This window comes from Cebidichthys violaceus, unplaced genomic scaffold (assembly GCF_023349555.1).
Source record: "Cebidichthys violaceus isolate CVI_PGR_0920_01 unplaced genomic scaffold, fCebVio1.0.p SCAF_12, whole genome shotgun sequence".
Lineage (NCBI taxonomy): Eukaryota > Metazoa > Chordata > Actinopteri > Perciformes > Stichaeidae > Cebidichthys > Cebidichthys violaceus.
The window spans coordinates 13,833,893-13,859,687 of NW_027176285.1; the positions used below are offsets into that span (position 1 = coordinate 13,833,893).

The window sequence follows — 25,795 nt, forward strand, 5'->3', positions numbered from 1 at the left end:
ATGGAATACATTCAGGCTATTTGTAACTTAAAGACGTACACACTTTATAAAAGATAACAGCGCAAAACAACCAGAGACAAAAACATTGTTGTAGTTTCACAGTATTTAAAAACTATACATCCAGCTATGGGGGGGGGGGGGGGGGGGGGGAGAACACTCCAGCAAGATTCGTGTGAAGTTATAAAAGTCCCAGTGTTGCGATACATACATGGCTACTATGTACTTTTTTTTCCAAAAACCCTTTAATTGAAGCTCCCCTCCCTCCCTCCCTCCCTCCCTCCCTCCCTCCCGTAATCCCCCTCCCACTATACGTCGGGCTGTGAGGGGCCACCAACATGCAAGAGATGAAAGTACCCCACAAAACACAACCACCCCGAAAACAATTAACACGGTCATCCTCCAGATCATGCTTTACGCACACGAAGCCAAACAACCAAGAAGAGAAACTTCAGTACATTGAGAAATGAACAGGTCAAACATTCGTTCAGATGGACTGCGTGGTTCTGACAGCCAGAGAGTCACAAAAATAAAACCACTCAGACGGTACTGGTGTCGTTGTGGCGTCTCCTTCATTCTCGAGGCTCAGACGCTATAAAGGATCGCAAGCATCCGAAGCTTTGCTCTGCGGCCGACGTTTGACACGTCTCCTAAATCCGGTGTGTGTGTGTGTGTGTGTGTGTGTGTGTGTGTGTGTGTGTGTGTAAACCCAGTCATGCTACGTTACGGCTGATCGCCGTAATTCTCAGGTAGAGGAAACCGAACAAAAAAAGTACTGTAAATAGATAAATCACAAAAGTCAAAGAAGAACCTCATCACGGGGCGAGGACTGCTGTCGAAAACGCGACGCACACCACTAATGCTCCACAGCTGTTCACAATGACACAAGCATGCTACCTATTCCCAGAAAAGCTGCTCTGAAAGGAAAACCTCGTGCTCTCCAGTGACATAATCAACAGCTTTTGCCCTGATAAAGAAAAAAAAAAAACGATAGCTATAGAGGTGATAATTTATACTTTAGTGATATGCAGCATTCTATAATTACCAATACGATGCTTCTCTTAGCATCAGCTGCTGTTCCTTAGCTTTAAGCCGTCCTTGTGTTTAGAGCAGGTACCTCTTGAGGAACCGTCAACTGAACTGCATTTTAAATGAACAGTCTTCTACTCTGCTGGTAGAATTCAGTCGCGTTGAGAGCGAACGCACCTTGTATCCGTCTGACATGATAATAACTGGCTCTGAAGAGCATTTTCTGCACCTTACAAACGTGCAAAACTCCTCCTCTGACCAACAAATTAAAAGATGCTTCACAGAGTTTCTGCTTCTGCTTACATTTCTTCTCAGTAGTTCAGCTAACGGAAAACAAGAACAGAAGTTTTGGGGAATAAACGGGGTGAAAAAGGGCGATCGATTTCATTATTTCTGATTAAGATGTGATAACATGAATTTTTCCTCCCATGATAAGGTTTTTCTGGCAGTCCCTTTCCCCCCACCCCCCCACCCCCTTGCCTGTGCATGGGGGCACCGGGCACTGCAGCTACCACCTCCCTCCCACCCCGCCCTTCAGGTTCGGGGAGGGGTACGCACCCCCTTCCCTCCCCTCAGCAGGCAGACCCTTCCCCCCAGTAAAGGGTAACATGTTCCCTGGGTAAAAGAGGTTCCCTATATTGTCTCCCATAGTGAATGACCTGCGCAGAGAAAGAGAGGCGTCATTAGGAAAAGGAACAAACAGCAACATCTCTCTCACATCAAATACTGAATACTGAATGTGTTTGTCTACGATATCGGAGAGAGGAAACTGACCCCAGCGACGAGGCACACCGCCGTGGAAACAGTTACACGCCGTAAAAGGTCGCCAGCCGTTCCTTCAGCGGCATGGGGAACTGATCCGAGAAGCGCATCCAGTTTTCCTCGCCCACCTGGTTCTTGAACCCGTGAAGGATCTGAAACCAAACACCAGGAGAAGTTCACACCAAGTAATGAAACGCTGCCTTTCAAAATAGATCTTGTGCGTGACGGGGTTTTATTATGATGGAGGCCGGCTCCATCATCGGCTGTAAACAAGACTATCTGGAACACGTGGTGGAGAGGAGGACACTGAAGAAACTATTATCCATATTGGATAACCAGGACCACCCTCTCCACCACCTACTGCAGGGACAGCGGAGCACTTTCTCCAACAGAATGATCCAGCTCCGCTGTCACAAGGACAGGTACAGGAGAACATTCCTGCCCTCTGCTATAAGACTGTACAATAAATCACCTCGGGCCAAATCAAATCGTTAAACCTCTGCACTACTGTTTATTTAGTTGATTTAATATTATTCTGTTCTATTCACGGTGTATATAGTGTGCATTTTTTATATAACATCTTTACTATATTATAATTGTATATATTGTGTATTGTGACATGTGTATTTTTCTTGTATTTTTCTTTTTCTTTTTTTCTTTATATATAATAAGATTTTTTACCTGTGACCTATTGCTGCTCTGTAACCTATTGCTGCTTGTAACAAAATAATTTCCCCTCGCGGGATCAATAAAGTTAGTATCTATCTATCTATCTATCTATTATCAGTGGGCTGACTGTAGACACTGTAGTCCCCCACATGTGGCCACTGGGGGGCAGACAGGGGGACTGAGTTCATCTGTGATTTTGCTCAAACTGTACTCCATTAGATTAGCTACTCCACTCGTGATGTAAATGTGTTTGAACACTGAGCGTTTCCCGCTTTTACCTTGTAGAACATGTCTCTGAGATCGTCCTTTGGATTTACCCAGGAGGCCACTGCGTCGCAGAAGAATATAAAGTCCTGTTCCAGAGAAGAGAGGTGAGGCAACATTTCAACCTGGCGACACATTGACCACGCTTGTCGTCGTGTTTCGCCGGACCTCACCTGCACTACGCCTCCCGGGTTCACACTGATCATAGTGCAGATTCCTCTGAACGCAGAGTCTTTCTCCTCGTTGTCTCTTATGTTTCGTAGAGAGGTGCACCTGACAACAGGGACGACCAGATTCACCATCAGACACATCAAAGACGAAGAAAAAAAAAACAAAGAATAAACAACTGTAGTCAAAATGAATGACTACTGTACATACCTACATGAACACACTAACTTTATATCTGTGAGATAATATAACACAAATATAGCCTATTTCCATCCTTAATACAAATGTAACGTTTAGGTGTCTTCTTATTATCATCAATGCTGGTCGTTAAAACACATTAGTCTGTATGTCTACATCCATGTGAGTGTCTATCATGACCTAAGAGGTAACCACAACAAGTCAAGCATGCACACAAAACAGATTCAAATAAAACAAACACTTTTACTTTTAACTACGTTGAGCTCTAATAACTCCACTGTTGTCTATGAAACCTCATGGATAGCACCTTGAAAATAGCATTACTTATGTTTTAGATTGACTAGAGGAGGTTGGGGTTCTTATTTGTATTCATAGTGTTTGGGACAGGCACATGCAGCTGGGTGACTACTGTATGAGAAAGGGATTTAGGAATGCTCTTTCGCATCCTTTCTCTGCTGCTGAACCAGCAGGCATGTGACAAATCTGATGCCATGCATCTTTTAGGGTTAGCGACAGTTAACAAATGACAAAGAAACTAGAAATTAAACAAATCAATGTATAAAATACATGAAGGTGCTACTGAGGCAAAAAAAAAAAGAGAAGAAAAATCACAAGTAGGACCTAAAAGAGGACAGGGTTAGTCACATGGTTGGCAATGATTACAAACTGATAAGAAAAAAGAAAACAAACTGAAAAGACTTCTCTTGAGAAGGAAAGTGAAGGAGTGAGGAGAGGAGGAGAGAGCAACAGGGGAGAGGAAGGGAGCAACAAGGAGAGAAAGCAGAGAGGAGATGAATTAAATAAAAGATTGAATAATACACACCAGGGTCTTATAAACTGCTGTAGCATGGGTGCCACCTCTTGAGGACAAACGTAACCAAGACGACCAATTGTTATTGCTAAGGTAACGGTAATCACGGTTACACACCACCAAACGCCAACCAAGACATGAGCAATGAGGAGGGGGAGGAGAAAAAAATAAAGAAAAAACAAACAACTCAGAGACATAAATCAACAGAATCTGTGTATGATAAGAAACAGAAGATTTCACTAGTGTTGATTATTACTGCCCCTTCGCTCACGGGGGGAGGAATGTAAAATATGACACTCTATTCAAAAAAACATACAACACGTTTAAGGGAGAACACATTGACAACTTTGACAGGACATTCATAGAAAAAAAAGGCAAACAATGGCATCTGCTTTCACAAATCATATGGATCGGAAAAAAAAGAAGCTATTCAAGTCTACGAGGATTTAAAGTTAGCTTGATTTAAAATGTCTCGATGTGAAGACGAGCTAACGTGCAGCATGTGTGTGTGTGTGTGTGTGTGTGTGTGTGTGAGTGGCCTAAACAAGAGCAGGTCACTTAAGAGATTTCTCCCTTAAACTCACAAAAGATATTTCTCCATAACAAACAGAAATGTGTTTTTTTTTTTTTTTTTTGTTCTTTTGAAAATAAAAAAAAAAATGACAGATTACTCCAAGCCAACTACATGGAGGGAGACTAGTATCCAGCACAGCAGAGAGGAGGGAGGACCTAAGTTTAAGAGACACAAAACTATGCAACATTCTCATTAACAAACAGGCATTTATGAACAGTCCAATGACACATGCAGAAAGCAGATGGTATGCTCATTAGAATAAAGTTCAGTGCAGGATAAGCTGATCGGAGACGGCGTGAACGGTCTCCCCAGCCACGCCCACCTGTGAAGCGACCGTGGCGTTACGTGGCTGTCCGTCTAAATTTAGTTCCAGTGACAGAGCGGCTCTCTACGACAGACATTTAGGATTTACGCCAAAAACGTCGTGATCTTGTCGAGTTGGTGTGTCGTGTTTTCAATCGACACATTGATTGAAAACACGCAACAAATGGTGACAAAGAAGCTCACTGGCCCGATGCGAACAGTAACAAATTCTTAGGAGAATCAAATGTTATGACAGTTATAATTATCATGTATCCTGCATCAAACATTGGCCATTCTTAACAACATTTAACATCTATTGGCAGATATGCATCCACATTTAAAGAACAGTAAATTAAAGCAACAAATAAACTGACGGCAAACAAACAGGAACACATCTACAGAGTCCCTAGGTTCCATTGAATTAAAGCAGGTTACACTTCACCCTTGAAAGCAGCTTTTTAAATGAGATCAAATAAATAAGAATTTCAAATCCAATTTGTAAAAACAAGAGCACAGTGTAACCTTTTTATTTGTCAAACTGCTCTGGGCTAGGTGGCCTACATTTAGTCAGACTAGGTGTTCTCTCTAGTTATTGTTCGAGTGTTTAGAACATGTCTGTGTCGTGGTAACAGCTGACTACGTGGGGCTGTGAACTCGCCTGTCTATCCCTCACACTGCCTGTGCTTTGCGTTTCGTTATGCTTCTGTATCGTATGTATACAGTCAGTCCGCATTAGTTAATCCCAAGCCTGGGCACTTACACGGCTCGCTCGATTCAAGCGTCAATACTTCCCCAGCAGGGCTCGCCCGGGGTTCAGTTTTCTTTTATCTTTTTTTACGGGCCACCACTGCCAGGTCGAAAAATCATCAGCTGAAATATTTGGCATACTTTGGAGAAACCAGTCAAACCTGTAAGGCCCACGGCTTGGGAAGGGTTCTATAGATAGAGATTAAAGGGGCGGGACGGGCGCCCTAGCGAGTGTGGCGACTCCCTGGCTGAATGGGCCTGAGTGTTTTTCGGAGCACCTCCCTGTGTGTGGTGACCTGGCTGGCTGGCTCAGCACTGCCACCGAGTGGTACCTGTGTTCTCCAGTAGAGTCTTTGGGGTATTTGGCCTGTTAATGATCTCCACCAGCTGGTGCAGCACCATGGCAATGTACGGCTGCATCTCAGACCCTACGGGCGGAGGAACGGCGGTGGAAACAAACATGTTTACTGTGGCCACTGTGAACGGTGACATGTTGCGGTAGTTTGTTGAAAAAAAAAAAAATCGAGGCACTCACCCATTTGTATAGAAATCTCTCCAATTGCCCATGTTGCATTGTTGCACACTGATATTAATTCTGGGTTTAAATTAGTACCCAGTATGGGCATGAAATCAGCTGGAAGAAGGAAAGCGAGTCAACTTAGCAACTGGCCGACAAGTAGTTTCCAAACAGTGTTTGAGAGTGAAGTGCACAGAACGTACCGATGCAGGGTTTGACGTGCTGGAAACAAGCCTTGGTTAGATCCCCCAGCAGAGCAAAGGAACTCTGACGCACTTCTGGCATTTTGTCCTGAGCAGTTTGAAGAGGACAACAACAACAACAACAAAAGAAAGAGTCAACAAAGCGAGTTACTCTCGGTTTCTCAGATAAGCGGCACGTTATTCACTTCCTTCACCTGCATGCACTGGTACATGAGGGTGAGGATGTTGCTGCGGGCCACCAGCTCCTCAATGGTGCCTCCCAAACCCTCCGCCAGGCCGCTCAGAAGATCCAAAGCCACGATCATGAAGTCTTTGTCCGGGGCTTCGTACTGGTCCGGCTGTGACTGATAAAGCTAGAGGAGGGAAGGATGGTAGAAAAGAGGATGAGAGTTGAATAACTAATAGATAATCAAATTCTAAATACTTATAAAACCTGAATTCTAGTTCTCTCTCGATCCTAAAACGACATGTTTCATCCACCGTTATTGATTAAAGGACAGTTTAACGTTACGCCTGTACGTTAAACCTGCACATCATTTACTCTACTTGGCCACTTGGGGGCAGTGCAGCAAGCTGTAAACACAACAAAGACATACTGGGCCCCATCTTACACCCAGAGCAAACACTGAGGCAGTTGTCATCTTCATGCTCACACTGGCTGCGTGAGTAGCAAATGTACTTGAACACATCTCTGTGCGCCCTGTGGGCGTGTCGGTGTTGAACAGAGGTGTGATCAGGCGCATCGTTGCTGCGCTGCTATTTTTAAAGGCAGCAGAAAGCGATTGTGACTAAGAAAAAGCAGGTCCTGTTTTCCTGCTATTTAAAAAGGGGCTCATCATTCAGAGAGTAGGATCGGCCGACATGGGCGGGGTCATAACTCTCTCTTACTGCTGGATACACACACGGTACATGTACTCCCCAGTTAAACAGGTTATCGGTGCATTTGCTCACACGGCAACCCGCTCGACGGACAGTAACAGACGATCGAGTGCCCTCCTTATCGGGAAACACAAAATGAAACTCATCAATAAGACAAGTCTAAAGCTGAGCCGAATAGGTGGAGGCTTCGAAGCTTCATTCATAATGTAGACATTAAAATAAACATGTCTATTCATTGTGTTTGAACCCAGTATTTCTGCTCAGTCGCAGATAACGATTAGGGACACACTCATGTTATACTATTTGTAGAATTAAGAGTCCAGTGGTGGCTGCGTAGGATCGTATATATGCGCTGTTCTACCGGGAAAAGTGGGGCTCGACACGCCCTAAATGCACCTTTAGACCACGCGCTATAGATCATTACAACAGGGCCCTATAGCAACCATTATATGGCTTTAAATCATTAAAACAGTGAGCTTAGAGAGAGTGTGTGTGTGTGTGTGTGTGTGTGTGTGTGTGTGTAGACACTCACCATGGCCTGAGCGAGCGTCTTCTGCACCAGGTTGACACAGCGCTGGTACACAGGCTCACAGTAGGGCAGGAAGCCGCTCTGCAGGGCCGTGGCTACAGACGACAGACACTGAGGAAGGCAGGCAGGAGGAAGACGCAGTCAGAGGCCTATTTATACACTGTTATCATCTGGGGAAGTGACTCACTGTCAACTAAACGACTTGTGCAGGCAGTAACTTCACATCAGCGAATCTCACTTCTAATAAAGGGAAGAGATCCTTGTCTTCATCTTTCAGCTGGTTCCATTTCTGGATCAGTGGAGGCATCAACATCTGGATGTATTCCTAAGAAACAACACAGAACAAAAGAGTCTTTACACAAACACAGTATGATTTATTGATTGTTTATCTTCTCAGCTTCATACCATCAGAAAGTCACACCGACCACTAGCCGACCGCACTGTGCTAACTTTACTTTCACGTGAAACTGAGTCCACGTTTCTGTTCTGCATACCGGCTTATTGAGATGATGCCCCACAGAGTCTGCAAGTGTTCCGATGGCGTCGTAAAGAATGAGCAGATTTTTGTGCTGGTACTTGCTGAAAGCGAACACCAGCGTGTCCAGGATGAATGCCAGGTAGGGAACCAGCTCTGTACAAGCCTCCTCCTCCAAAGTGGCAAAGGCACTAAAAACAAGGGAGGGAAGACAACATCATACGGGACGCGCTTTGTCACCATTACCTCCAGACGAGGGAGAATGGGTGGGTGTCACCAGTCCAGAGGAGCTGCGGGGTTCGAGCAGGACTCACCTGCACGCAGCCTCCTGCACACGCTTGTTGCTGTCCAGAATGCGTTTGAGCAGCTCCGTCATCAAAGGCTTCAGGTAAGTATCCGGAGGCTGGCTGACGACCCAGTGAGCGTAACGGCTCAGTGTCCAACAGGTGATGGAACGCACCAGGGCCTTCTTGTCAGCCAGACACAGCACGAGATGGGGAATGAGCTCCGGCAGGTACGGGATCATGCCCTGCATGCAGCCTGGAGACAGGGGGGACGAGAACAGTGTCACCTCCTCTGATTGTTGACACCCTATGTTTTGCTCTCTTCCTCCCTCTTCCCCTTCTTACCTTCAGCTATAGCCCCCAGCACGAGGATGCCAGACTCTTTCACCACCCACTCTGGATGGAAGAGCAGCTCCTTGAGAAGGGGCAGAATGTGCAGCAACAGATCGTCCCTGAACACGTTGGCCAACACGTCCAACGCTGCAGCTGAACACTTCCCTAATGTTTGGTGAAAAGTAGGGCGGGGACACACACACACACACACACACACACACACATACAGACGTAGAAGTGTGCGGACAAACATCGTACAGACGTCACAGGTACAGCAGACACAAAGAAGAGACAGGCAATCAATACGCTTCCTAGCTCGGGACGATTCATATCATCAAACGTCGGAGGGGACACAGCTGCATTCACACGGGCACTGAACTCACGCAGGTTCCAATCAGAGATCGTATCGTCGTCGTCGTCCAGCTCGTCGTCGTCGTCGTCGTCGTCCTCGATGCCGTCGCCCTCGTGCTGCTGGGCAACCGTGCGGGAGCGATGGAAGCGCGGCCGGATGTCCTGCTCGTTGTCCGGAATGGCCTCGTCCTCCTCGGTGTCCGCCTTGGTGACGGACGCACGGGGTGAAATAAAAGTCACGCAAGTTTGCTGCTACAGCGTTTTAAACAAAGAAGAATGTATAATGAAACTCACACTAAACAGCTCGACTGCCACGGGGCAATTCATCCTCCTACTCTACAGGTACAAATATTAGGCTATAGAAACTGACCTTGAGCAGGATTATGTCAATCTCAGAGTACTTCATCCCGTTGACAAGCACTGGAATGAGCCTGGAGCAGAGGGCCAAAAGGAGCAAAGATGAGAACAAAGGGCAAGGGTAGGACGGAGCCCACCAGCAATCACTCACATGTGAGTCCTGCTGCGGGGCAGTTTAATGTGACAGCGCGCTGAAAGATGTTACAACTGAGGTCAACAGTCAGGGTTCTTAATCAGAAGAGAGACATCATCCGAGTACAAGGTCTTCACTAACTTACTGGCAAGGTTGCTATGAATCAACAGTGTGTGTGTGTGTGTGTGTGTGTGTGTGTGTGTGTGTGTGTGTTTTCTTACTGGGAGAGGTGTCCACACAGCACTTCCTTACACACAGGCTGCTCCGCCAGAGTAAGCCAGAACTCACAGGCCTCCAAGGCAACATTTTCGTCCTGGTCCTGAGTCCTCAGCAGCATGTACTGAAATGAAATAACGGGGAAATTTAAAATCATACGTACTCTATATTTACAAAACACGATATTTCATTCTGAAAATGGCGATCGCAAATACACCCGTGGCCTAAAACAAGCCCGTCTGTCCACAGGGAGCCATCAGGAGCGCGTCATTTCAGAATAAGAGGGGCGATATTCTAGCTTTGTTATTATCAACACATCCAACGGCCTCCTATAGAACTATATCATCCTGTTACGACCCGGGGGGGGGGGGGGCGATCAGTCGGATCACACTCGTCACTCAATACTTTCTATGTTTCCTCCCCCCGTCTGTGACACTTATCCCAAAGCCCATTTGTGCCTCCTGAAGACGTCCTCGTTTTAAAAAGCTTAATTAATCTCCTTAAACAACTGAAACAGGAGTAAAGCTGTTTGAGTCTTGTGCGCAAGCAAGTATTTTTGGAACCCTAGTGTTTATGGGATGGACTCAACTTCAACGACACTGACTGTGTTCATCACAAGGGACATGAAGGCCAGTGCAACAGAGCGTCTTTTAGTTTCTGTGGCATTAAGGAACAAGCTGTATCGACAGACAACACTTGTTTGTAGGATCAAGTCAGTATTGTGTTTTATGGGAATTGTTGAGAATAAGACAAATATTAGAATATGTATAGTATAGAAACTCCCCATTTATCCTAGAAATGCGTGTGTTTATCCTGCTGTTCCTGCTCTCTCTTCCGTCACTCACCTCCACGATGTTGTGCATGTGTGGCAGGAGACGGTCCAGGCGGACCTCCAGCAGCATGACGAGAGCTCTGCACACATTCTTCCTCACTTCTGGCTCCTCATCTGTCGCCAGTGCAAACAGGTTCTGCAAAGGATAGAATGACGCCAGGGTCAAATATCTACGCACACTATGCACCGTGTGAAACAACGACTACAAACAATAACAATAACCACTGCGTAGCCTGAGCAACGTATTAAGCTAACACTTTATTTTAAGTTAATGTTCTGTATCTGTGCTTCTGAGTGCTAAATAGGAAAAGCACATTCAGCAATACAATCAACACATTAAGAATCAAATTTAAAAGGCCAGGAAGAAGACTACATGAAGTGAAAAGTTAAAACTCAATGTTCGTGTATCTTGTGACACAAGAAGGACAACAGAGTGCACAGACGCATCAGAGTCGGACTTGCCTCGATGAAAGGGTCGATGTGCATCATGAGAGCCTGAGTCCTGCTGATGATGAACTGATTGACGCAGGCGATGGCATGAGACCTGCAACACAACAAGCAGCGCTTCAGAACCACTCCAACACGCGTTACTCACTACGAATGCAGCTCCCGTCTTCTTCTTCTTCTCCGCTGATGTACGTCTTTTCTTCTGTCCACAGACTGACGCCTCAACTGTCCGGTTACAGAGACCTTTAGTCCGTCTTGTAAATACATTGAACGTGTGCGAAGACATCTATTTGCTTCATAAAACATACTCACTAGAAGACGATTCATTTAAGATATGTTCCAGATAGAAATGATGGCCTATTTTTCCACTTACGTTTCTATAAGTTCATATTCTTAATACAAGAATTCATATTATTACCCGATCCAGCATTGAAGGCTGGTTCGGAGGCATTTACGATACCGATATCGGTGCATCTCTAGAAAAATCAATATAATAAACTGATGTCATTCATGTATCATGAATATGTAAGGATAGTAAACAGAATGTATCACTTTTAATTGCTTTAGATCCTCCAAACCAACGATGCAGCAGTAACACATTTACTAGAAAGAGAAGGTTTAGAAATCAAGCTTGATACCTAATCTTAGGACTGCTGTGCTTAAAGAACTGCAGGAACTTGGGGATCATGATGTTCAGAGGACGATCCAGTATGTCGCTGTCCAGGATCTCAGCAGAGTCCTCGCAGATCTTCTGCAGCGCTCCAAACGCTCCCTGAGGGACAAACAACACAACAACAGAGAATGTTATGAAGCGTCCTCTGTTAGGACCCCCGACATGGAGGCAGCCTACACTGCAGCTACAGACAAGCGCGTGTGGACGAGCTTCCTGTTTACCGTCTTTTGCTTGACCATCCCAACAAAACGCTCATACATGTTTATATTTGATTGGCTCTACATTGTACAAAGGTAAGATCATAATGTGTTTACATAAGTATAGAAACATTGAGAGGATCTGGTTCTAGTTTTTTTTTTGCACAGAGCGAGAGCTCAACAATGCGTTCAGCCTCCTCCCTCATCCACGATCTTCAAAAGGATTCATCCCCTTCTGCTCTAATAACCTTCACACAGTTGGCAAGCAGTCACACACGCACACACACACACACACACACACACACACACACACACACACACACACTCTCTCTCTCTCTCTCTTAATACTAGCTGCTTGACTGATGGTTAGTATGCATGTTCACAGTATGCTGCAGCCTCCTCTGTCCCTTCACCAAAATCGCAGCCCGAGGATCTGATACGAGAAACAGAAACAGCAGCGACACGCATACGCTGTGTCTGGAATGAGTTTCCATGGAAACCGTTCCCCACGTCGCCATTCCTCTGCGATGACAGATACCGAACGGTCTCAAATGAAATGTGGAGGAAATAAGACGAGGAGACCGGGTGAAGGTCACCGCAGATATTTCCCTCGTTAGTAGACAGATTTATCAAATTTCATCTTGCAGGGCGGTGTGCAAAAAGGAACAGGACTACTTTTCGGGGGGGGCGACATAAAAACAAAAGATTTAATGGACTCCAGATTTTGCTTTTCCGAGCAAAAATAGCTCGTTCCACTCTACCAAAATGTGTGAATTGCTGCTTTTCTCCATTTAATATCGCTGCATACTGAATATGTTGGACTGTTGATCAATCAAAACACAATATCTGAAGATGTCACGCTGATTTATCGGAAGTTATGAACATTTTACATTTGATAGACACAGAGAAAAACAACCATGATCAGATTCATCAATCATGTTGGTTGCTGCCCTCAGTGGAAGTGAAAGGTTATTGAAGGACTCAAAGATTTGAGGTTAATTCATTGTTATTATGCAACACAGGGTTGCCCAACAAAATGCAGTTGGAGCCTAATTGCTACACAAGAAAGAACATGACGAACAAAACGGGAGTGCATTCCTGCAGGGAGTCATTTAAATGTTCGTCAGGAGGAATGTAAACGGCAGCAATAAAACTATTCTCTGAGCGAATAATATGGCCGACATCTTAACGCTACAAAGCTGACATCAGGGAAACGTCGTCCGTCAACTTTGACTATTTGAGCACCGAGCGTCATAAACACAGAATCCTCTTTACATGTTTCAGTCGATTCAGAAAAGCAGAATCCTTGCAGCATCAGATTTGAGCTCTGGAAGCACTAATACGCTGAAATGCAGCTCCGATGTAACTCATCCCACGTGTGGAACCGGACACAAGCCCCCCCCCCCCCCCCCCCCCCCAACGACATCAACGTGTAATGTGGGCGTTTCTGAGCCTGTGTGTCAACAGAGAAGGGCAAAGAAATGGCATTTCACTGAAGCTGAAGCGTCTAAAATGCAATCCTCCCTTCCGAGTCCTGTTATGGACGGCCATTAAATGAGAGAATGTAAGTCATGCAGATGACAGCTAGCCGGGGAGCAGAGAAGTCTGCGTTTACGCAACCAAAACAGCTCCGGCTCTGGAACGTCTGAAGAATGTCACGGTACCAACGAGCACTGAGGCGACAAAGCGCGTTCCTCATCTTCATCCTCACAACACCGTCGCGACTGACCTCCATTACTGCCATTAATCACGACCGTAAAAAAAAAACGCTCTCAGGCAAACCTATATAAAGCCACCCACCAGCGCCACACTCGGCATCCAACACACACCTGCTGCTGTCCTTTTGGTGGAGCATGTAGAGGGTGGAGCACAGTGGGGTGCCACAGGGGGGCTTTTCCTACAACTGCTGCTCTGTAACCACCAACAGGACGGGACCTGTGGGGCAGCTGTGACTGCTGATGAGACCAAGGAGAGGAGCTGGGCTTCATTTTTTTTTTTTTATTATATAAAGAAGACGAAGATGATGAGATGAAAGAGAAAAATTCCACATTAACCTTTCAGCCTATTGTACCTCAGGCAATCTGAGAGCAAACGAGACCTCTTGGCTCTTGTTTTCAGGCTTTTAGAGAATCCAGCCCGTGACTGGAGACCTTGGCCAATCACAGGTCATTTCAGAGAAGTTCTGTAATCCTATTTCTATCCTTTCTATGCAAACGTGTGGGTCTCTAAAGCCCTTTGAGATGACTCAAGGCTCTAGAGCGCCACAATATCGGTGACGCGTTTCAGAGATGGAGAGAAATGTTGCCGAGAGCTCACGATTTTACAAGAAGTTTGCAAAGAAAACAAATGAATGAGGAGGACGAGTTACTGTATGAAGCATGAAGTATGACATGAATGACTAGTACAGGTTACTGTATGAAGCATGATGTATGAAATGAATGAGGAGAACAGGAGTTACTGTATGAAGCATGATGTATGAAATGAATGAGGAGGACAGGAGTTACTGTATGAAGCATGATGTATGAAATGAATGACTAGTACAGGTTACTGTATGAAGCATGACTAGGACAGGTTACTGTATGAAGCATGATGTATGAAGGAAGACTAGTACAGGTTACTGTATGAAGCATGATGTATGAAGGAAGACTAGTACAGGTTACTGTATGAAGCATGACTAGGACAGGTTACTGTATGAAGCATGATGTATGAAGCATGACTAGTACAGGTTACTGTATGAAGCATGATGTATGAAGCATGACGAGTACAGGTTACTGTATGAAGCATGACTAGGACAGGTTACTGTATGAAGCATGATGTATGAAGCATGACTAGTACAGGTTACTGTATGAAGCATGATGTATGAAGCATGACTAGTACAGGTTACTGTATGAAGCATGACGAGTACAGGTTACTGTATGAAGCATGACGAGTACAGGTTACTGTATGAAGCATGATGTATGAAGGAAGACTAGTACAGGTTACTGTATGAAGCATGATGTATGAAGGAAGACTAGTACAGGTTACTGTATGAAGCATGACTAGTACAGGTTACTGTATGAAGCATGACTAGGACAGGTTACTGTATGAAGCATGACGAGTACAGGTTACTGTATGAAGCATGATGTATGAAGGAAGACTAGTACAGGTTACTGTATGAAGCATGACTAGGACAGGTTACTGTATGAAGCATGATGTATGAAGCATGACTAGTACAGGTTACTGTATGAAGCATGACTAGGACAGGTTACTGTATGAAGCATGACTAGGACAGGTTACTGTATGAAGCATGATGTATGAAGGAAGACTAGGACAGGTTACTGTATGAAGCATGACTAGGACAGGTTACTGTATGAAGCATGATGTATGAAGGAAGACTAGGACAGGTTACTGTATGAAGCATGATGTATGAAATGAATGAGGAGGACAGGTTACTATATGAAGCATGATGTATGAACTAGTACAGGTTACTGTATGAAGCATGATGTGTGAAATGAAGCGTGTGCTCATCTGGTGGGCGGGGCTTTGCTTTTAAATTCTTGCGTTTTTTTTAATGCCTTGCCAGAAAGCTGCTGACCCTGACGCACCACTTGAATTACAATATGCTGAAAGGTTATTATGGAATCCCCCCCCCCCCCCCCCCCCCCCCCCAATAATGCCAGAGACAAACCCCAGAATTAAGATAAAGTTCATAGCTACGCTCCCCAATTACACCGCGTATCTAGCTCTCTCTGCTCCCAACATTCAAACATATCTAAATAACAGCAGAGGTTCTCTCAGGGCACTGTTCCTCCAGAGCACGTCTAGACTGTGATCTTTGTGACATTGTCGACAGAAATTCCCACCGTGAGCAAAGCACTGGATAAAGACTCCATTGGCCCGCTAGCAGACGTGAACTCCGTGTGAGCCGGAGGATGATTCGGTACCACGGCGATGACGACCGTGTTGTATACACGCGCTGTAAATGCACAACACAGAGGACGTGTTCTATCGATCAAATGGCCCGGGGCCGACGCGCGTTTCCTCGTCGCTCGGACTACAAAGTGCACACTGTTCTGAAACCGTACACTGGCGGCCGCCAAACGTACTCCCGAAATAGAAATCAAAGTGCTGGTGGCAGTGATGGTGCGGATGGTTTAGGGGACGGTCCATGGCAACAGTCGACGCCTTCAAACGCGTATTCGGCGTGCCGTGGGTTATTCGCCGTCTCTACATTTACCCGGTGTGAGTAGACGTGACGTGCTCTGCCTGGTTTTCCCACACCGGCAGACTCTGAAATACATATGAAGTCTTTCTGAATAAAATATATGTGTTTATAAATGTGGCTTTGGTCCAAAGCAGCGTAGAACAGAAGGCCCAACACACCGCAGTAGTATCAAGGAGCAGCCTGTGAGACGAATGCCACGAGGTTACAGGCTCGCTGTAGTGAAACACGAGCTTTCCTTATTAAAGAAATATGACCGTAAGTGATATGATTGTAGCTCCACGTTTTCTAACACTGTACACTTCATGCATTATGAGACAAGCTCAGCTTCACAAAACACACGCCTGCTGTGGCCTTAGCTGGTATTTATTGCTGCATTAAATCTAAAAACATACCCTCTTGTGCAAGTTTACATCAATTCATAAGCATCATTATTGCCATTAACATTACATGAAACATTCATCACATCCATTATGCCATTTTAGAGCCACACTGGTGGCTCTGTCAACTGTAAAAGTGATAGAACACGTGACAGAAACAGCATGGAAAAGATCAATGGCATCGCAAAAGAATACCTTTGTTTACCTACCATGATGACAGAGTAGCCCAAAACAACTGAACGCTTTTAAATATATATTTTTTGCATCTTTAATCACAAGATTAGAAGAGCCCCCCCCCCTTTTTTTCTCCTTCTTTTTTCTTTCCCCTCCAGCAACAACTTAACCATCTTCACCATCAGACATTAAGAAGCTTTCCAGCCTCCAAGCTGCTTTTCAAAATCATAGTGAGCCTTTATGAGGAGCCGCTTCATTTGGTCGCCGTTAAGCCTTGTACACACATACACTTCAAGATCCTCTGCGGTAAATAGCTGACCTAAATCTCAGCTTCTGAATGAGCTTTATAGAGAGAGAGAGAGCGAGAGAGAGAGAGAGAGAGAGAGAGGCCGGCTGTGGTGCCACAAGGAGAGACATCACATCTCTTCCTTTAATTTCAGAGAGTACGGTGAAATATATGTATATTCCTGCTGCAAGGGACGAGCAATCCTGCCCGGATACACGTCGCCTAATTTGCGCGTGCTCTCCAGTGTAACGTATCCACCTTCCCTATGGGGGCTGATATCACCGGCACATGCAGCTGACAACATATTAATGACCGGCGAGTTTATGTGAGCCGACGTATGGGCGCGGCACCTGATCAGCTGATCCAACATCCACCACGAGCTACTGTATTGTGACGGAGCTACAGCAGCTGATAAGACCAAAGACTCGGCTCGATGCAATCAAGACGTGATAATAAGCAAATATATATTTTTGGATAATACAGGACTGAATAAAAAAAAAAAAAGCAACTTGCAGTATAAATCAAGAGCCACGCTGCATTGTCTTTGCTGATATGAGAGCTATTCTGGGTGACGATGTGCGCCAAGTCAGGAAACGGGGTCATAATGGTGTTCTGGTCAAAAGGACAGGAAGAGAATAAACGATTCCATGTAGAATAATCTGCAGTTGTGGCTGCGGCTCCAGCTGTGAGACTGCCTTGAGCTCATCTGGCCAGCAGGATGCGATCCAGATGCTGCTTTATAGCTGACCCAGCTCTATTCCCCCTCCACAATAAACAGATAAACAAATAAACAAACAGGCAGCGCTGTGCGCGCCCAGAGACAGGCCCGCTTACAGCCCAGAAGTGTGCCGTGCCACACCACCGCACATGTGCACACACTGAATCCTACCTCACACACAGCTGTGACAAAATAGATATTTAAGAAACCACATGATACAACAACTACATCCCCCATTATATCCACATATTGACAGGTTTAAGCTCTAAAATATACCGCCATGTAGATGCTAGTTTTTGCCAGATTAAGCTGCCTGGGGAGAGAATCACTAGAATCACAGCATGTCAAACATCATTTTAGTATCTGGACGAATCCTGACAGCTCCCTGTAGAGTGGGAAAATAATGAATACGTCCATATTTAATGCGAACTGAGTTGTCAGGACACATCTAATACATCGTATCTATGCAGGTGGTTCCTCTCATGTTCATGGTCTTTTCTACAACATAGACAAGCACTACCAGTCTGTATGGGGACGGGGGACGGGGGACGGGACATCTTTTTTTCTGCCATCATCACTACAGTGTAATGATTGAAAGAGGCCCTGACTGATGAGCAGACAGTCACCGGAGCCGACCCAGATCTCCCGTGTTTGTCCTCACCTCACACGTGTTGTAGTCCTCAGAATCCAGCAGCAGGCAGAGTTTCGGTAGGAGCCCCGGCCAGTTCTGCAGCTCTCCCTTTGAGGCGATGGTGGTGATGAGGATACCTGTGGAGAGGGACGGAGGTGCTCTCAGTCACACGGCTGTTACGGAACTACGAAGAACGCACGAGCACTGCTTACTCAACGATCGTTGTTTTGTCAGAAAGATATCATAATTCCACTTAGCAGTCATCAGAGGATCATTTTCTCTTGATATATATATCAAAAAGAAACTCCATCTCAAGTTATTTCTACGTCATGATATCAATATCTGATGTTCAATATCAGCCGGAGGTTATTTAGTATTTATGACTAATAAGTCATTTATTGAATTGGTATACTCACTCATTCCTTTAACCTGCTTTGTCTACGTCTAGTGCAAGTAATTGACATACAGCTGTAGGTTCAATGTGACAGTGTGCTGTTTCAGCAAATAATCAAATCTACAGAGAATTACAGGCGACAAATAAGGTGAGCTACACCCTGGATAAAGTGCTTTGAACAGTCCCACGCTTCAGTACGAGGCCGGATATTTTTCCTTTGTGGATATGAACACAGGAGATACGACGAGCGATCGATTAAAGCATAATCATAAAAAAAAAAGCAATCTCACTCCACCTACCTACAGTGGCCCGGATGAGGGGAGACGAGTCTCCGATGTTTTGGAGGCACTCGCTCTTGATGAATTCAGACACGCCATTGGGGAAGTTCTGATAGTGGGCTTTCACATTGTTCTTCAGTATCAGCCCACTCAGGGAGCGCGTTGGTTCGTCTGGGGGGGGGGAAAGACAGATTGTAAAACAACACAATTAAAAGATTGTGTAAGTTGGTAACCAGCTGATAACTGGACTCGTCCTTCTACTCACTTCTAAACATGTGTGCCTCGTTGCATTTGAAGTAAGAGCAACAGTGCGACAGCATCCTAAAATGCCTTAACACCACTTAACATTTCGGTCATCTACTGTGCAGCCAGTCGAGCCAAGAGAGTTGAGCGGTGCCAGGAACTAGGTTTAAAATTAGAGTGACCCATATTCAGAGTGCCACATCATCTCTGTGGCAAAGATGCCATCGGGTCACCCGAGTCACGGCCAAACAGACCCGTCTGTCAGCGGTTACATAAAAGTGACCTGTCTGACGTTCACCGCGTCCAGACCAGAACCATCGGATTGATCTAGGAACGCAGCGCGGAGGGTGAACGACGCACCGAAAACAGACAGACAGAGAGCTTACCTTCTGATTTTAACTTTGTCAAAACAAATATCAAATAGTTGTTGAAGTCTGGATACTGGTTGAGCTGCTCGAGTCTCTGGGAAACAGTGGTTGAGGAAGACAAAGGGCTAAATGTACGTACGGCATGTTAAAAGGTTAGGAGCATGTTAGCGCTGCAATCTGGTAATAACAGGGGGGGAAAAAAACAGGTTGTATTCACCTGAAGATATGTAGAAATGGCAGAAGTTCATGTGGTTAATGTGTGTGTGTGTGTGTGTGTGTGTGTGTGTGAGAGGGTGTATGGTCGTAGGGGGAGGGTCATAAATGTGTCACATGACAGGACAGAACACTGCAAGTACCCAGACAGATGGCTTATTTAGGGCTAAAACAGCAGGTCGTCTATGAGTTAATGATGCAGCGCACATGTGAAGCGTTACATAAGCAAACCATTTAAGGCTCAGCGTGCAGCCAGACAAAAGACATCAGGGCCAGCAGCATGGAGCAGGTGAGAGTAGTTGTTCTCCAAAACAAAACAAAAAAAAAGGATGTGGCGACAACAGCACAGCTTTATCGCGCATTTTACATGTTACACAGCTGTAATGACTGAATCTACCAGATGTTTAATGTTGAGTAAATTAGCTTTGTCAGAGGATTCATCTGAATCAGATATCAACTAATCCATCATTTGATTTCTCCCTCCATTGTCCTGTGACTAAAGAATTGCACCTTTTTGGACCCTGGTGCATTTATGAAAAACATACACACACACACACACACACACACGCACACACACACACGCACACGCACACGCGCACACACACACACACACACACACACACACACACACACACACACACACACATATATATCATGGTCTTTGCGCATATGCAACACCCTGACATATCTTTTGGAGACTGATGTTATGATTGTGTTTATCATAACATCATTAATAAAAATCACCATTACAGGATTATTACAATACGCAGGCTATTTTTTAACTAAGCGAGCGTCTGCTTGCTTTGGAGACAATTCACATGCAAAATGATATATAATATTAAAGTCTAAAATTAGTATTTAGCTTTTAGCTGCAACAACCCGAGTCCATTGTTAGGTTGTGGTTGATGTACAGCTGTTTGTTTTTCTGCTGGTCTTACAGCATAAAGCGAAGTGAGGGTGAACATGGAGCCTCCGTGAGACGTTTATAGACGTGATATGAACCCAGCATTAATACAGCAATCTCTAACGCTATAAATACCCAGATAGGACTAATTCTGCACGGCACGACATGCTTTGCACCTGCGTGTCGTTACCTGCTTATAACGGTAACCCACCCAGGCTAGCGCGTTAGCTACCGCTAGCCTGTTGAGTCCACCTGACAGTAACAACTAGCGAGACACACATATCACGATCCACGTCGAAAGGATACTTGCTGGACGGATCTCTGCGTGGACGTATCAGGCGACTGGGACTCTTTCAGCAGCTGTAAAATCTGTTGAAGTCCTTGCTCGTCTGGCTTCCACTCGCACTCCATCTTGCTCTGCTGCTGCTGCGGATAAAGACATAACATTATAGCTAACACAAGAGGATTTGTCTTCGAACGACTCGCCAACGGCTAACCTCTCGAGACAGACACGAGCGCGTTGACGCGACCCTGTCTGGAACACGTAAACTGTTTTTTTTTAGGTATAGAAAATTGCGTTTTTACCCGTCTCGACTTTGGCCGACCGTGTTCGAGTGTGAAGCGGACTCTCTGCTAAAATGTGACCGTCCGTCTGGGTTCTCAGACATGGGCCTGTTACAGCAGTCACATCCGTTTTCGCAACAAGCTGAAAAAAAAAAAGCTGCGGGCACAGAGCCGTATATAGAGAGAGTCGCGTCAACGGAAGTTAAAAAAAAAAAGACACTTGTTGTCACGTGATTCATAACGCCAGGAAGTACTTGGCGGGTAATTTGAATAATAAGTAATAATAGTAGTAATAATAATATTTTTTGCAAATCACTCTGAGATATATACATATATATATGTATACATATATATATATACTTTTGGATATATATTTTTATTGTACATAGTCGTTTCATATTCATACTTACATCTGTTCTACTTTGTTGTTGTCCTTGTTTTATTTATTATATTAAGTTATATAACTTGTGTACGTTGAAAGCAAAGTGAAAACCCAAATTCCGTGTATGTGAACGCATACATGGCCAATAAATCTGATTCTGATTCTGATAAATGAATTGAAACGACATGTGACGGCTCTGGGTATTACAAAAACAGAGAATTGACATTTATTTAATGTCTTTGTTTCTTTTCTTTCTCCACATTGCTCTGTTTTTAGAGAAAGTTCTACACCAGGCACGTTTTATATTATTTATTACAACATAGAAAGTGGCCTTGACTGTCGGGAGGAATGTAAAAAAACATCAACTTTACTATTTTTGTAATATGTAATTGTTGAGAATATGTCAGGCTGTGCAGCTAAAAGCTTCTGGTTGTCCAGTGTGGGTGAAATAATGATATTTCCTATGTATTATTGTCTAACGCTCCACATTATTGTTAGGACTTTATGTTTTCCCTGTTTTTGCTCCTTACACCCTGTCTGAATCTACATGGCATTTGCTTAATCTACAGATTAAGCAAATCTGATAAATTTGTCTTCTGGTTTTGACAAAAAGAGTTAATTTGAATCCAAACCTTAATATTTTCCTTCTAATATTTTGCCGAAACCTAACGAGATGTCTGTCAGAAAGCCCTGAAAGCAAACTTCTCCCATGGACAGACTGTAACCTGAAGAGTTACTGCTGTGCTGCGTTGACCTCTAGTGGTCTGGGCCTGTAATACATTCGGCTATAACGACACTGGACCTTAAGTTCATGAGTTTAATAACATAAGTGACTTCCAAAAAGATGCTGAAGAAGAAGACGGTGCTCCTTTAAATCCCCTCCTGTGGTTATTGCTCCTCAGTTTATTCACTTCACATTTTCCAGTCTTTTATATCGTTTCAACCTCTAAAAACAAATCATAAGGTAGAGTGTGTGAACATTACAAATACAAGCCTTTTTTGTGAAGCTGTCACAAAGATATGCTAAACATGCATTTCTATCTTACTTAACTTACTGAGCTCTGCATGAGAGAAAATAAAGATGCACTAAATGTTTAACATAGGCCATCATAAGTCAGCTTTAAAGAACAACAAATAATCTATGAAATGTAATTAAAACAACAAAATTCGACTTTGAATACTGCAAACTACAAGGACTCTAGGAATGCTGGTACTTAAACAAAAAAAAATGGAAAGTCATCAATCAATTATTGAACAACGGTTATTTTTCTTTCATCCTTTCTAAACATGTTACTCAAAGAAATACGACGCTGTGTTCCTGCGTCCTGTGTGCTCTCCGTGGCACACGGATGTCTTCCTGCAGCATCTTCATGTGCTGTTTTCATTGACCATGAGCTGTAATTAAAATGACATGTAGATTATTAACTCGCCCAGAGAGTTAAAGCACTGATGCAGAATGAACCAATCACGAAAACTGGAAGCACAATCAATATGACTGAATATTGGCAGAACAAAACCATGATCCCAGTGTTAGCCTTGACTCCAGCAATTTACGTCAACGTGTAATTCACATCTTTGTCAACTCGAGGCAAAAAGATTTCGGCGGTATTGATCGACAACAATATGATCCCTGTTATGTCACCCACACTCACAGGAACACTTTCGTTATCTGGTTCCGGCCGCTGCCAGTTGTTTTTGGACAGGATGCCGAAGACGACCAAGACGAAGGCCACAATGAGGAGGCCGAGGGAGTTGGCAAACTTTGCCTCCACGGGCAGCGAGCTGTAAGGTTTACCACTGATCCCATCACTATGGAGACATTAGGTTGAACACGTTAAGTCTCTTCATGTTTGAATACTGATTTATAGTGCAACATCTCATGCTTTTGTTAATGTTAATGTATGATTGCTTTGGGATTCTGGCTGTTGTCCTGTTGGACAGACATTGCGTCGCCACCTGCTGGACATCTGAGCACTCACAGGGTAAAGAACAGCTGCTCGTCGATGCCACTGATGCAGGAGGTCAGACTGAGGATCAGGATGGCTTTACCCATCCAGACGTGGACAGGTTTCAGGTTGCTGCGGAACCGCGGCGGAGAACAAGGAAGCAGGAAGCCGGCCAGACCGAGGAGCCACTACGAGCAGCAAAAAGGGGAACGGCTCAGCGTATTCTCACAGTTTCCTCAAGTGCGTCTATTAGTTCATTCCCTTATTATGGGAATTCCTCACCTGCAATGCAAACATCACCACGGTACACATGCCCACCCAGCTGTGAATAGAGTACATGTCAGGGATCTTTAAGGATCTGTGGTTGTCAAACACAGCACAGAGGCCCAGGACAGACAGGAGCAGAGCCAGCAGCATCAGGCCGGCGTGGACCAGCTTCCAGGTGTTCTTCTTCTGCTTCCAGGTGAACGGCACACGGAACAGAACCACCGCTGCACACACACACACACACACACACACAGTTGAGGAATAAATGATGCAAACAGTGCATTTATTAATAATTTGCCATCTTCTGCTTTTCCTATAAAATTGGCGAATAATGACATGATTTATTTTTTTAGTTTAAATAAAGAGTGAGATGTTATTTTCACAGACGTGTCAAGTTTGGAATTTACCGAGTTCGATGTCTGCATAGATTCATTTCAGTTTTCTAGGTATTACGATATCTAATTAAAATCATAACAGAATCTGCTACAGGCTTAATCAATTTCACTGAGAGAAAATACCTCCGAGCTCAGTCAGCCGCAGTGAAAAATAATTTCAGCTGAGACGGCCATGAGAAAATGATTTCATTTCATTAAACAAAAAAATAGATGCATTTCTGGAACTCTCTTATCATTCATGATTGTTTTAGTACAATATGTTTGAACAATGTAAAGTAGGGATAGACCCCATTATGTGTATCGGGCCCACCCCAAACAACACAAAGGCGTTCTTTTGTTAGACTCTGCTGCATGGAACACGCTCACATTTTCAATCTCCACACCTCCAGCTTGTTATGCCCTGTTACTGTAATCCATCCCTCCATTTTCCTCCTCTTACTCTGGGGCTGGGTCGCTGGGGGCGGCAGGCTTACAGGGTATTCCAGAGCTCCTCCTGGGGGGACCCTAAGACATTCCCAGCCCAGACTAGACGCATAGTCCCTCCAGCGTGTTCTGGGTCCACCACCGGGGGGCTCTTTACCGGTTGGACGTGCTCGGAAAATCTCCTAAAGGGAGGCGTCCAGGAGGGATCCTGATGAGCTCCTCGACCCTGTCTCTAAGGCTGAGTCCGGCCACCCTACGAAGGAAGCAATCTACCATTTTGCAGAAAATGCTAAATCTCAAACCCAATCCAAGGCTGCTCTGATGACATCATAGGGGTCCCGTCAGAGGAACAGGAGACATTATACTATACTGGTTTTACAGACAGAGTTGTTGTTGTCTGTGACAAGCAAACTGATCTTCAAGTGGAGGATTGGTGGAGTCCTCCTTTAAAGGGTCAGTTCCCCCCTAAAATCTAAACTATAGAATAAAATGTAAAAATGCATATTTCTCCTCTTACCTGTAGTGCTGGTTATAAATTTAGGGTGAACTGTCCCTTTAACGGCCAATATATTGTTATTGTATGGTCAGAGGTACAATAACAGCAACACCATTAATGTTCCCTCCTAGATATTGTGGTAAAAATCAATAGTCAAGGGCCCTATTGCAGTCCACCTCATTTATATCACTGAAGGCAGGCGGAATAACAGAAACGCCGCTTTGTATAATGCAATAGATCAACAGCACCAAACTGCAGCCTCCAAAACCACTGACTCATCACCTCTCTAAAACCCTTTCAACGAAAACAAAACATTAGAGCCTTCACGACCGTACTGTACCAAGTGTAAACATACTGCGATATATAGAAAACTCAACACTACAGTGCGGTCACTTACCATTGCCATACAGAACCACCAGCCCAGCCACCATGAGGACAGGATGCCAGTTGAACTGCAGATCTGAGCCGTCCCAGGAGAAGCCACCGTGCCAGAATGAGCTCCAGAAGCTCACAAAGAGCAGACAGAGCAGGCCCAGACACAGGCACGGCACGCAGGTGACCCAGAACAACACCGACGGACTCAT

At 44.7% G+C, this 25,795-nt stretch overlaps 2 protein-coding genes across 4 annotated transcripts; both read right to left on the reverse strand.

The window, feature by feature from the left end:
* Window positions 1–1,593: 1,593 nt before the first annotated feature.
* tnpo1 (transportin 1) lies at window positions 1,594–21,488 on the reverse strand. Of its 3 annotated transcripts, none has more exons than XM_068706560.1 (25): window positions 21,324–21,488; window positions 21,045–21,161; window positions 19,640–19,715; window positions 19,032–19,181; window positions 18,369–18,475; window positions 11,717–11,850; window positions 11,094–11,175; window positions 10,645–10,767; window positions 9,805–9,923; window positions 9,464–9,524; window positions 9,126–9,297; window positions 8,755–8,907; window positions 8,440–8,665; window positions 8,145–8,316; window positions 7,889–7,975; window positions 7,654–7,761; window positions 6,437–6,595; window positions 6,243–6,330; window positions 6,058–6,156; window positions 5,855–5,950; window positions 3,911–3,986; window positions 2,895–2,994; window positions 2,736–2,810; window positions 1,801–1,940; window positions 1,594–1,685 (listed from the first exon to the last, which is right to left on the reverse strand). In XM_068706560.1, exons 2-24 carry the CDS (start codon window positions 21,147–21,149, stop codon window positions 1,833–1,835), a joined length of 2,676 nt encoding a protein of 891 aa, XP_068562661.1. In that variant the 5' UTR covers window positions 21,150–21,161; window positions 21,324–21,488; the 3' UTR covers window positions 1,594–1,685; window positions 1,801–1,832. The 3 variants fall into 3 exon arrangements, with proteins under 3 accessions (XP_068562661.1, XP_068562660.1, XP_068562662.1); XM_068706559.1 differs by having other exon boundaries at window positions 21,045–21,164; XM_068706561.1 differs by lacking the exons at window positions 1,594–1,685; window positions 1,801–1,940; window positions 2,736–2,810; window positions 3,911–3,986 and having other exon boundaries at window positions 2,896–2,994; window positions 21,045–21,164.
* A 1,505-nt stretch (window positions 21,489–22,993) lies between these two features.
* Window positions 22,994–25,795, reverse strand: LOC137869274 (lysosomal membrane ascorbate-dependent ferrireductase CYB561A3-like). The gene is made up of 5 exons (XM_068706572.1): window positions 25,609–25,795; window positions 23,913–24,121; window positions 23,664–23,818; window positions 23,337–23,493; window positions 22,994–23,079 (listed from the first exon to the last, which is right to left on the reverse strand). The coding sequence occupies exons 1-5, from the start codon at window positions 25,793–25,795 to the stop codon at window positions 23,053–23,055; spliced, it is 735 nt and encodes a 244-aa protein (XP_068562673.1). The 3' UTR covers window positions 22,994–23,052.

Excerpts from the sequence above, each read along its gene's own strand:
- LOC137869274 (XM_068706572.1), bottom strand. The coding sequence starts at position 25,795 with ATGAGTCCGTCGGTGTTGTTCTGGGTCACCTGCGTGCCGTGCCTGTGT. Across the intron at positions 23,819-23,912 it reads TGGTGATGTTTGCATTGCAG|TGGCTCCTCGGTCTGGCCGG; the intron begins GTGAGGAATTCC and ends TGCTGCTCGTAG. Across the intron at positions 23,080-23,336 it reads CAGATAACGAAAGTGTTCCT|CTCATGGTCAATGAAAACAG; the intron begins GTGAGTGTGGGT and ends TTTTAATTACAG.
- tnpo1 (XM_068706560.1), bottom strand. The coding sequence starts at position 21,149 with ATGGAGTGCGAGTGGAAGCCAGACGAGCAAGGACTTCAACAGATTTTA. Across the intron at positions 11,176-11,716 it reads CACAGCAGTCCTAAGATTAG|GTCTCATGCCATCGCCTGCG; the intron begins GTATCAAGCTTG and ends GTTGTGTTGCAG. Across the intron at positions 10,768-11,093 it reads ACATCGACCCTTTCATCGAG|AACCTGTTTGCACTGGCGAC; the intron begins GCAAGTCCGACT and ends TATCCTTTGCAG.